We start from the raw sequence: 12,259 nt of genomic DNA, 5'->3' as shown, positions 1-12,259 counted from the left end.
CACATGAAGTGTGGACAGGAGTCTGGAGGCACTGGGGGAAAACAGAATGGGGAGTGGATGGGAGAGAGAAGGGGAGGCCGTGCCCTTAGGGCTCTCGGCACAGCTGGGAACACTCTGAGGCTACCCACGTCTGTGCTAAGGCTTCGCACCAGGAGAAGGTGTGACCAGAGCAAGCACCCGCTGGGGTCGTCCACAGTGTACTTACGGACACAGACCGGGGTCTGTCCGGACCATTTGTGGTCCTGCAAACATATCCGGACGGAAGTTCCAACCAGCCTGAAACCGGGATTGCACTGATAAACCACAGTGTCCCTGTAACTGAATCCGTCTCCACTGATATGACCGTTCACGATTGGATCCGGGGAACCGCAGTGGCCAGCTACAAACATAAGTAAAACCAATAAGCTCACTTTGGAGAATTTGTCTTGTATAAAAGTGCTGCATTCACACTTTGTTTGCCTTTGCCGTCAAGTGAATAACATCGTCAAGTGCCTGGCTTTGGGGGATTTTCCCCACTTATATATATTCTTCTTAGATATGGTGTCTTTCTTTGTGACCTGTTTGTTTTTTTTTCTCAAGAATTGTGGGTAACGAGTAATATTTCAGATAATGAAACTGCTAACAAATATGATTGCTAATGCAATTACTGCCCCATGCATTTCTTTGACTTCTTTTTCTTACTGAGATTTTGTTATTTATCTTGTTATGGTATTTCCAAATAAAAGCCATAAAAAAGGGAAGAGGAGCTCCCAGTTGCTACAGATAGGTTTCGTAGCCTGTTGAGCCTGGAAGGTAAGGAGAAGGATGGTAATATTTCCAGTGTGAGACAGCAGATCACTAAGCTCTTTGTGGAGTTTCAAAGGCAAGATGAATATCAGAAAACATGCTCCCTTTCAAACCTGTGCATCTGGTTAGGTTTGACGCTGTGACTATCTAGGTGGAAGTGGCCCGTGCTGAGCTGAAAGAGGAGGCTAGCGTTCAGGGGAGAGGAGTCCTGAAGACAGAGCGACTTAGGAGAAGCAGGATTTGGGGCGTTAGCTGAGGCCCGGGGTCCCTGAGCTCGCACGTGAGCAGTGTGCAGAGCGGGAAAAGAAAAGGCAGGACGAAGCAATCGGGTAAAGGTTCACACCGAAGGGAGGAGAAAAGCATGGACAGGAAGCAATCGAATTGAGAAGATGACTACTCGGCGGACGTGGCGCCAGATGAGCTTCAATGACAGAGAGCGTCCACGTGGAGCAGGAGGCAAGGCCGTGCTCAGTTCTGTGTGAGCAGAAGGTTGGAGGGGGACGAGGATCCTCGGCTTGGCTCAACGTCAGTCCGGCTCCTGAGCCTTCTCACAGGCCCATCCACGTTCCTTCCTGGAAAATCCAGTTCTAGGAAAACTCTGCTAAGAAGTAAGAAGCCCCCACCCTTCAACCCTCCATATCTGAGGGGCTCCCCCCACCCATCTCCCAGGCGAGGTCTGCCCACCTGGCCTGCCTTGAGGGAGACCCTGCTCGACCGAGTTAGCCAGAAACCGCTCCGCCCTGAAGCTCCCCGTTGGAGACCCCCCTCCAGGACCGCACCTGTCCTGGGCTGTCACCCCCACTCCCCATGAAGCATCCAGAGTCCAGCCGCAGCTCTCCTTCCCTGGAAAATCCCACTGCAGTGGCCCTGAGTACAGGCCGCCTTCCCATCCTTATCTAGCGTCCTTGAGCACTTGCTTCCCCCTCGACAAGCACAGGTGCCATGCGGCACAGAGGAACCTTGGCAGGGCGGGCCAGGTGTTTGTCTGTCTCTCCATTCTCCTTTCCACATTCTTCCCTTCCCTTCTGTTCATCCTCCTTCCTCCTCACCTGTCTCCCTTTCCTTCTTCCCTCTCTCCTAATCTCGATCTCTCTCTCTCTCATGGAAAGAGTATCTTACTAATCAACACAACATGAAGCATTAGGAGGACCCGACATGGGACGCCTGAGTGGCTCAGCGGTTGAGCGTCTGCCTTCGGCTCAGGGCTTGATCCTGGAGTCCCCGGCTCGAGTCCCACATCGGGCTCCCTGCATGGAGCCTGCTTCTCCCTCTGCCTGTGTCTCTGCCTCTTTCTCTGTGTCTCTCATGAATAAATAAATAAAAATTTATTTAAAAAAAAAAGGAGGACCTGACATTACAAGCATCCATGTTACACACGCGTTTTGGATAAACAAGAAGAGAAAGGCATCCACTGCCAGTTCCTAAATTACCCACCCAAGCCTCAACGTTTCCGTGGGGCAGGAGTGACACAGGCTGGAGTACATGCAGAGTATTTTGCTGTAGACTTCCCTTGGCCATTTACTTCTCAAACAGAGCACACAGCTGTCAATGTTTTACGCAAAGTAGGCTACCTCCAAGGTCGAGGAAGTTGCAAGCTGTTCCCATGCAACAATTGGAGTACACTTCACCATTCTTTCTGGAAGAATTTAAAATAATAATCTATATTTCTGCCGAAGACAGTGTTCAGCAGCTCTGCATTCTCCTGGGTTTTGAGCTAAGTTTATTATGGGCAAGGTGACTTTGCAGAGCGGAGAGGGAGAAAACCAAATCGATGGCGAGGCATCCCTACTTGAACACCGTTTATAAGAGGTCAGGTCAAAAAAAGTCATGCTGGATTCGGTTGATTCTTTGTTGCCTTGACAGGTTCTTTGCATTTGGGCCAGATCGATTAGGTCGATGCCGGCAAGAGGCCAGGCCACCTCCCCCACACCGAGCCTTGATGCACAGGAGGAAGAATGCGCTCCGTGGGCTGGAGAAAGAGCCTCCGAAGCTGTGGATGTTAGCACAGCGTGTAGCCTGGGCTCCACGGCCCTCCCCATCCCAGAGGCTGCCACAGGCACGGTACACTGCTGGGCAGGGGGATGGAGCCAATTTCCAATCCCAGTGACAAGGACTAGTAAGACAGCCAGAGGTGGCCCACAGGCTGGGCACAGAGAGCTCACGGAGCCATCACTTGTGACAGGACCACTTAGAGATCTGCTTTCTAGAAACGTGCACCACCACAGCACAACCCGATCTGCAAAGACAGAGTGGGCCACCTACCCCCGGTTGTTGTCCTAGATCATGCCAAGTGCTCCGGGGGTTCCTTCTGGAGCCTGCCACCACTCCAGCAGGAGGGGGCTCGGGGCCCGGAAAGCTCGGTGCTGGAGAAGGTGCATCGCAGTGGAAAGCCCCCATCGTTTATGTGATCTGCTCAGTCTCATCCTGGATTTGGACAGACACCCCTGGCTAGACTCACTTTTGAACCTTAATAAACATTTTCTTTTCAATTGAGTTTTCGGTAAGACTGTAGAGTTTGAGGCTGCACTGTCTCTCTCTCTTTTTTTTTTTTTTATTTCTGTTTTCGGATATTTGGGCATTTTATTTATTAATTTTTAAAGATTTTATTTATGTATCCATGAGAGACACAGAGAGAGGCAGAGACACAGGCAGAGGGAGAAGCAGGCTCCATGCAGGGAGCTCCATGCAGGACTAGATCCCGGGGCTCCAGGATCACGCCCTGGGCTGAAGGCAGATGCTCCACCGCTGAGCCACCCGGGCGTCCCAAGGCTGCACTGTCTTTTGAAAACCTGGCACAAGGCCTCTCCTAGTAGTCAAGGAGATAACCGTATACTTTCAAAATCAAAGGGTTGGCAGCCGTGTGTGGAAATAGCAATTCCTAACAGCGACTCTTTCCTGACACCTGGTCATTTCAGTTCTCTGAGGAACTGGCCTTAAATACAAAAAAGAAAAGAGAAGATGTTTTCCAAAGCACTTCATTGCTGCTCAGAGCCTCAAGGGGAGACTCAACAGCATCACCTGTGACTTCCACCTCCTAATTTGAATGCAGACCAGGTGACTTCCCCATCTGAAGCTAAGACAGACCAATCTGATTTTCCCTTCTATGACTTTCCAGCCCTCTGTGAGTTCTTTTTTTAAGATTTTATTTATTTATTCATGAGAGAGAGAGAGAGAGGCAGAGACACAGACAGAGGGAGAAGCAGGCTCCATGCAGGGAGCCCGACGCGGGACTTGATCCCAGTTCTCCAGGATCAGGCCCTGGGCGGAACATGGTGCTAAACTGCTGAGCCACCCGGGCTGCCCTGTCGGGTTCTTTTTTAAAACATTCAGAGTCATGAACCGATTACAGGCTATTTACAAATATAGAATATTCACAAAATGTCACTCAGAATATTTATCGAGAAATGTCAACATGATGTAAAAATGCTAATGGGGAAAAATACTACATTGGTGAGAATTTGAAGTCAGTGTACTCTGAGGTCTCTTTCAAGTGTAAGATTCTACGATTTTATGATAATATTATGTTAAATCCTTTGTGAGATTTCTTTATCCTTAATGTAGCCCCAGTTCTGTTCCACACACGCTGTAGAAAGCGTGTCTCCGTATCTACCAGGGAATGCTTTGTCACGCCCTTCACACTTCGGTCCAGTGGCTAAAATCTGCCACTCACCGAATACTTGTGCAAGTGAACGGAAATAAAGCAACTTCGCAGTTGGCGGTGATGTCCGTTCCACTGTCAAAGTGTATCCAAACCCATTGCCTGCTAGGCAGGCGACTTTCGACTACATGACGACAATCCCATGATGGTTTCCTACTGGTCTGCAGTGTTCTAGGGGCTTGAGATTACACAGAGGTTAAGGTGCAACCAGGTAGAGAGTGAAAAAGAGATGTGTAGGTAGGACACGGAAGGGACTGGACTGAGGAGGGTGTGCCCCTCGTGGGATGGGGAGCGGGGCGGGACACGTCACCAATAGTCGGCATCGGGAAGCCTGAGGCAGGCAACGTTTAAGGCCTGAAGGTTGTGCAATCACTAGCCAGGTAAAGGTGGTAGAAAGGCAGACTGTAGGTGCCGAAATGAGAAATTTTATTTGTTTTATAGTCTCTGTTAAAGTAGGAAGACTACGGAGTTACGTGACCACATTGTCCATTTACTACAAGGGTATCCCCCTTCATCCTTCTCAGCTTATGAACTGGACGTATGGTGCTTTACTTCACCTGTCACGTGGCAGGATGGTTTTAGTTATTACAGGCCCATTAAGTATGAACAATAGCAAAGGATAAGGGAATCTACTACCTACAAAATATAAAAAAAAGAAATTGGGATGAGGGCAGCCCCACACACTTGAACACAAAATACCGACTCATTAAAACAATGCGATCGTACTGGAAGCCCTTATGCCAGGACCCAAGGTTCCACGTTTTTGTTAGTTCCTTCGTTTTTTGTCAACATTTGGCTTCAGCTGAAACACAGGTCATGAAATGCATTTTGCAGGCAACCCTGCGGCCAATATAATGACTCCAGGAAGTCAGTTCTTGAGAAGTGAATGCTTTCAGTAAAGTGTGGAAAGAAAATCCTTGGAGTGATCGGTATGGGCCTGCTTTATTTCTGTATCAATCCTGCTAACGGGTTTAGTAATCTGCCACTAAGCTGAACCTGATAGCACAGACTGGCGACGGGCTGAGGAGCTAAGCAGAATGCCAAACAATTGCAATCCCATATGATTTTTAATTCAACAGATACATAGGTTTAAAGGCACATCCTAAAGGAATCGCCACATTTCCTTGGACTTGAAATGTGAATTAGCCATTCTATTTCTCCCATGTTTCTGGAACTCTACATCTGCTCCACGTGCAGAATAGGTATGACTCAGTCATGGGAAATTCACCAACTCCCAAAATTGATTTCAAATCCATGGCAGAGTCAAGAATTCAACGCCAGGCTGGGCATTGCCTGGTTCTGCTCAGACGATTCTCGGTATTCCACATGCTAGACCATAAAATATGTCATTCGAATCGGCCTAAAAAGACAAACTGAACAATGGACTAGGAGTGAGATTTCACTTGTCCTACAAGAAGGAGCCAGGTCATAGGAATCTGGAAGGTCCACCTTGTCTGCCAAGTGATCACATTTAATCATAAGCTTTGGAAATTGCTGACTTACAAGTCGTTTATGCTATTCTCTATGTAATGAAGGCTGTATTATTGTCATCATTCATGAACTGTTATATATTTTGGTTATAAGGCCCCAAAATTTAAAAAAAGGGGGGAATTTCTTTTAATAATCTTTCTCTAAAGTTGGGTCAGGAGGGATAACATCTACCAAAAATAAAAAAAATAATAATAACTAAAACAGAGATTGGAAGCAAGGTTAACTGAAAGCTTCCCAGTTGACTTCCACAGCAAACAAGGTGGGGACAAGCATTTCCATTCACCCAGAGGGCTGGGTTGGCTTCCTGGTGTCCCCCTCGGTCAAGAGTTCCCTGCAAACTGTGCCAGGCGCAGGAGTCCATGGCTAGAAGTGGCCATGCTCCCTGGGGAGCCCAGGTTGCTGTCTGAGGTCTTGGGGGCCAGCACCAAGGACCAGGCAGGTCAGCAATGCAGCTTTACCCACTACCCCAGGGCCACAGCAGGACCAGCCCCCCAAGCAGCTGTTTCTAGGCCCATCTAAATTGCACATGTTAGCAGGTCTGGTCCCACACTTCTGCGAGGACGGAGGTGGTTTCCTGAGCTTGTTTCTGCTAGGGTGGATATTCTGAACACTCATCCATGAGTGAACTGGATTCCTTCAGTAGGTGTAAGCATGCTATCCACACTTTCTGGAATGTGTATATGCAGCCGGATTTTAGAGCAGGGACCTTACCCACCCATAGGATGTGAGCAATGTTTGACGTCCTGTCATGTTTCACTATTTGTTGCTCATCTGGAATGAGCAACACGGTCTACGGCCTCCTGAGAACACACTGGTGACTTCCGAGTGACCGGCCCAGGGTGTCAGACGTCAGTTGGCAGATTTACCTTAATATCACAGCATGTGCAAACGCGAACCCTTTCAACTTTCAAGTCCTCTCAGGTAAGCTATGTTAGAGTCTTTTACAATTACACACACTCGTGCAATTTTAGAAGTGAATTCTGCGATGTGGCAACTTTACTTAGTTCCATTTTTTTTCCGCTTATTCCATAAAAACCCACTGTACCAGTAGAAATGTTGGACACGAGGGGCACTTGGGTGGCTCAACCAGCTAAGCATCTGTCTCTTGATTTGGCTCAGGTCGTGATCTCAGGATTGTGTGACGGATCCCCAGGTCAGCTCCACGCTGGGCAAGGAGTCTGCTTGGGGTTCGCTCTCTCCTGCTCCCTCTGCCCCTCCAACCACACCCACCTCCCACTCTTTCTCTTTCTGTCTCTCTCTAAAAAAAAGAAAAGAAAAGAAAAAAAATAAATGTTGGACACAGCATCTCCCATGGCATAGCTGTGCCCTATAGGTGTGTACTACGCAACACAGACCTGGAGCCCTGCGTCCTTTGGTGTGGAGCCAGTGCCATTAATAAGAACTATGTAATTGGCTCTTTCTCCTCCCATAAGGTCACATTCACACACACACACACACACACACACACACACACAGAATCTCGCCCCCCCTTAGAGCTCACCACTGCAAGGTCACCTTTTCACTGCATCGGTTTGTATCCATATAAATTCTAATATTGACCTGGGGATTAACACTGAATACATTCATACATTTTTAGAAAATCTACAAACCAAATATGCAACCTTAGTGTTTGCTTGGTGACTATTGGTACATATTGCTGGACATCAAATAATAATCATCACAAATGGCCAGTGCCTGTGTAAGAATCGGACATGCAATTTGGTTCGCTCTGTCCATGCTGGGCACAAGCACTGGCTTCCAGAGCCAGTGGATCCCAAAAGCCAATTTACTGACTCTTCTTGAGTATTAACAGTCCCAAAATGTCACGGCTCAGATCCACTTATATGCAGGATAACCTGTTGGCATTAAATACCACTGGATGGAAGCACTTAAATCATAAGATCTGCACATATTAAAGGAACACGTCTGAATACCGACAGAGGAAACGTTAGTCTCCTGCAAGTAGGCTTTCTAGGGGCCGGGCTCAGCCACTTGGCCTAAGCCAGAGAGGATGTGGTGCCGTGGACACAGCACACAAAGATTCCCCGTGATGTGAGTGCGGCACTTGCGTCAGCCCCTCAAAGGAGGGCCCCGTGCTCCCCACAAAATACGCTGTTATCTAGTCTTTCTTAGCATATCTTATTCAAGGGCAATTATTTTAAGCCATCTTTTTTTTTAATTTTTATTTATTTATGATAGTCACAGAGAGAGAGAGAGAGAGAGAGAGGCAGAGACACAGGCAGAGGGAGAAGCAGGCTCCATGCACTGGGAGCCCGATGTGGGATTCGATCCCGGGACTCCAGGATCGCGCCCTGGGCCAAAGGCAGGCTCCAAACCACTGCGCCACCCAGGGATCCCAAGCCATCTTTAATATAAACATGATTTCAGGATTTGGGTAGTCTCTGGGGCTTTCAGAAAGCCTTCATCTGTCCCTTTTCCTGCGGTTCCCCAAAGAATCACGCTATCACTTCCCCCATGCCTGAAATTTCCTCCCCAAACTTGTCTGCCTGTGACACATCTTTGCGCCCCTCCTAACTCAGCCCGAACCTGCCCTCTGCCAACAAAGCCTAAAGGAATCAAGGCTCATCTATGTGCACTTCAAAGATCTCTGATACTCCGGGTTTCCCTGCAATGGGAGAGTCTATTTCTCCTACCATCCACTTATAATATCCAGACTCCTAGATTTTTTTTTTTTTTTTTTTGCTGTTTTGTCCTGTTGTGAATTCAGCAAATAGAACCCTCTTGTCCTCACCTGTTTATACCCATCATTAGATGGTGAGTTCCGAGGACAGTATCTTTCCTATGCACGGGATCAAGCCTGTCCTCGACCTGGAGGAGGTGTCTGGATGAGCAGAGGGCCCCTTTCCCATGAGCATGTTGCCATGTGAGTGCTTCCCCAGCAGGTAAACCTAACATCCTGTGGCATCCAGGCCACCTCCCGCACCGCTCTGCATCTTGGCTTCTTGGGTGAATTTGTGCCATTTCTGCTTGCTGAAATTGCACCTGCTCCTCGAAGTGGCTTCCCCCATAGCCCTTCCTCTACCAGCCTCTCGCTCCTGCCCCGGCTTTCTCTCTTTTGTGATTCATTAATCCCGACTTTTTATTAAAGGCACTTGGTATTTATCTTATTTATTCCTCTGATTATAAATTCCTGAAAAAGTAGACCTGCATCCTATTAACCTTTACATCCTATGCCATATTTCCTGAGGAATTAAATGAGTATCATTAGATAATATTCAGAAATATAGACAGAAGTGCTTGTGGCTGGGGAGAGTATCGTGACATTTATCTCCCAGCCACCGATGATGCATACAGAGCATGTGAAGGTTAGCATGGGCTGTTTCCAAATATTTTACCTTCCCTGGTATCTTACCACCTACATTTTACACGGAAGATTGTATAGCAAAGATCGGGGGTGGGGGGCGCATACATCTCTCACTCTAATACCGTCTTTCTGCTGTAATGTAAGCATCGCCATGATCGGCTGTTCAAATGCTTTACATGGATCTATCATAAAATACCAGGCGTTTGAAGAATATTTTACAATTTTATTCCCTGAGAACTATGAAAAAATACGGCCTAACTGCATTATTTTGAACCGTGTCACCTAGCCATTTTAGCCACATGAATGTCACCATGGTATTACACGCGCAAAAGAATTCATCTCCTCGGAGGTCATCATAGTACGGCAAAGGCAAAGTTATTCCAAATACTGGCAAAACAATCTAATAAAAAAAGATCATGTTCTTTGCATGGAGAGACATCTCAATCTGTCGCTGACATCTCAAATACTACACGCTAAAGGGGCGGCAAAGTGGGGGAGATGAGGCCTTGTTATGTGTGAAAAAGTCTAAATGATAAAATGTCATCAAAAGACGGATGTCGGTTTCTCCAGCAGGAGGGCTGGGTTAGCAGTGCAGCACCTCGGCGGTCGGCCCGCTCTCTGTTGGCTTCAGCGCGAACTACCACAGAGCAGGTAAACAGAAGAGAATAACTGAGAGCGTGGGGATCATACAACGTCCCTGATGGATTAGAAGGTACCTGATGAATTGATACGGGGTCGGTATTCCCGGGGCTGGATTCTCCAGGCCAGGGAGACGCGTAGAACTGCGCAAGCGGTAAATGAGAACAAGTCCTCGGTGATGTGCAGAACCTGGGGAGACCCGGGGAGGCCCCAGCAGCAAGGCAAGGACGCGAGTGCTGAGTGAGTGTGGGCCGAGCTTTATGACAAAGGTACTCCGGGGCCGAGCTACCGTGATGCCCACGCACAGGGTGGTCCAGCCCCCCCGGGACGTCCCGCCTCAAAGGTCCTGGCACAGAATCCACACCCGCAGGCGCCAACGCAGTGTGGGCTCGGGGCTGGAATGTGTGGCGGAGACCACCCTCCATCTCCTCCAACACGCTCTCCTGCAGGTACAGGCTCCAGCTTCCCACCGTCCGAGTGCTTCCGTCTGAGCGCCCAGCCGCGCCCGCTGCAGCGACCGTCAGAGCAGTCGGCACCGCCTTCCCTGCTGGAAATCACTGGAAACAACCACGGTGCTGCCACTGGAAACGGTCCGCATTCCACAGGAAATAGAAGCAACATCGCAGGCAAACGTTTTTTTTTTTTCCCCCAGCAACCATGAAAACCAACAGGATACCATCAAAGTATTTTGCCTTATAATGAAAAGCATCCGGGATGTGAAATCAGGGAGGCTCAAAGGCTAAAGGAATCCTATGCAAAAACCTACCAAGTAGGCAACTGCCCTCTGTGTGAACTCCACGTTGCTTTTTGGGGCAGATCAAACAGGTGAAAACAATGGTTAAAGGGAAGGGACTTCTTATATGTAGTCTGAAAACTATTTTTCTGCACAGTGTCTGCAAACAGACGGATGAAAGACACATCACTAATGTCGTTAGCATCACCGGCCCTTGCCTTTGGTACATTTATTTAATTCATTTTTTCTTTCTTTCTTTTTCTTAGGATTATGGGGAGGGTTGGAGGGAGGGGGGAGGAGGGAGGGAGGGAGGAGGGAAGGGGAGGGAGGAGGAGGGGAGGAAGGAGGAAGGAGGAGGAAGGAAGAGGGAAGCGAGAGGGAGGGAGGCAGGAGAGGGAGGAGGCAGGAGGGGCGGAAGGACGGAATGGAAGGAAGGAATCAGGCTTCTTCTCTTGTAGTCTTCTTCTATGTTTTGAGTCTTTACTTCCTCTCTGATCATCTCTATCTGTATCTGTCTCGTCTCTTCTCTTATCTTTCTCTTTTCTTTCTCTTTCTCTTTCTTTTCTTTTCTTTTCTTTTCTTTTCTTTTCTTTTCTTTTCTTTTCTTTTCTTTTCTCTTTTCTTTCTTTTCTTTCTTACTTCCCCTGTCTACCCACTGAGGCCTGGTTAAAACTCAGAGATCTCAATACAGGTTCTGATGGTTACCACTACCCATCAATCACGGCTGACACTTGCATATAAAACAATTCACCAAAATTAGTGTATCCCATCTTTCATTTTATAACATTTAAAATATTTGAAAATAGCTGTTAGGCACTTCCAAACATTTGTCTCCACCATACTGATGATCACAAGTCTCCAAACATTCCTCAACTATCTTGGTTACCGGATCCTTCACCCCAGCATATGCCGCTTCATCGCCACCCACTTAAATTATTTCACCGCAGTGAAGCCATTGTTCTGGGCGTGGGCTTCCTAGACTAACGAAGAGGTGGGTCCTGTTCACGAGGTCTGGGCACCATCAGCTCAGGGTGCCAGTGCACAGATGAGCCTTCTGTTGTCCAAAACACCAAGCCCTTCCACGTGCCCTAGGATTTCATAATTTTCTCCTTATCATGTACATTGGGAGGTATTTTATTTTTCATTCTGGGTGAAATTTTCCATTGATCCCATTATTTTTGTATTAGTGTTGTTTATCATTCAAATTGCAAAGATCATGAATCTGTTGTTAAATGTCCTCACTCTTTCAGCTGGTATTATTATGTCCCTACCAAAGATGTGAAAAGAAGTCTTAGGATGGTCTATAATGAGAAAGGAAACCATTTACCCAGAAGCTTTCTTTCTGGGGCACCTGGGGGGGCTCAGCAGTTAAGCATCTGCCTTCAGCTCACAGTGTGACCCCGGGGTCCCGGGATGGAGTCCCACATCGGGCTCCCTGCATAGAACCTGCTTCTCCCTCTGCCTGGGTCTCTGCCTCTCTCTCTCTCTCTCTCTCTCTCTCTCTCTCTCTCTCTGTGTCTCTCATGAATGAATAAATAAAATCTTAAAAAAAAAAAAAAAAAACAGAAAAGAAACCTTCTTTCCGATCACGTCAACTCAATAATCTACATCATCATCGGTAGCCCCA

At 47.7% G+C, this 12,259-nt stretch overlaps 1 protein-coding gene across 1 annotated transcript in view; it reads right to left on the bottom strand.

Moving 5' to 3' along the window:
- CSMD1 (CUB and Sushi multiple domains 1) overlaps positions 1-12,259 on the bottom strand; it is a 1,850,581-nt gene that overhangs the window by 53,931 nt on the left and 1,784,391 nt on the right. Inside the window, exon 57 of the mRNA XM_038560546.1 lies at positions 206-379. Coding sequence (XP_038416474.1) covers positions 206-379 — 174 coding nt within the window. The remainder of the gene's footprint in view (positions 1-205; positions 380-12,259) is intronic.

The sequence above is a fragment of the Canis lupus genome, chromosome 16 (assembly GCF_011100685.1).
Source record: "Canis lupus familiaris isolate Mischka breed German Shepherd chromosome 16, alternate assembly UU_Cfam_GSD_1.0, whole genome shotgun sequence".
Lineage (NCBI taxonomy): Eukaryota > Metazoa > Chordata > Mammalia > Carnivora > Canidae > Canis > Canis lupus.
The sequence above is the reverse complement of the archived record's forward strand: the minus strand, read 5'-3'. Positions and strand labels throughout refer to the sequence as shown.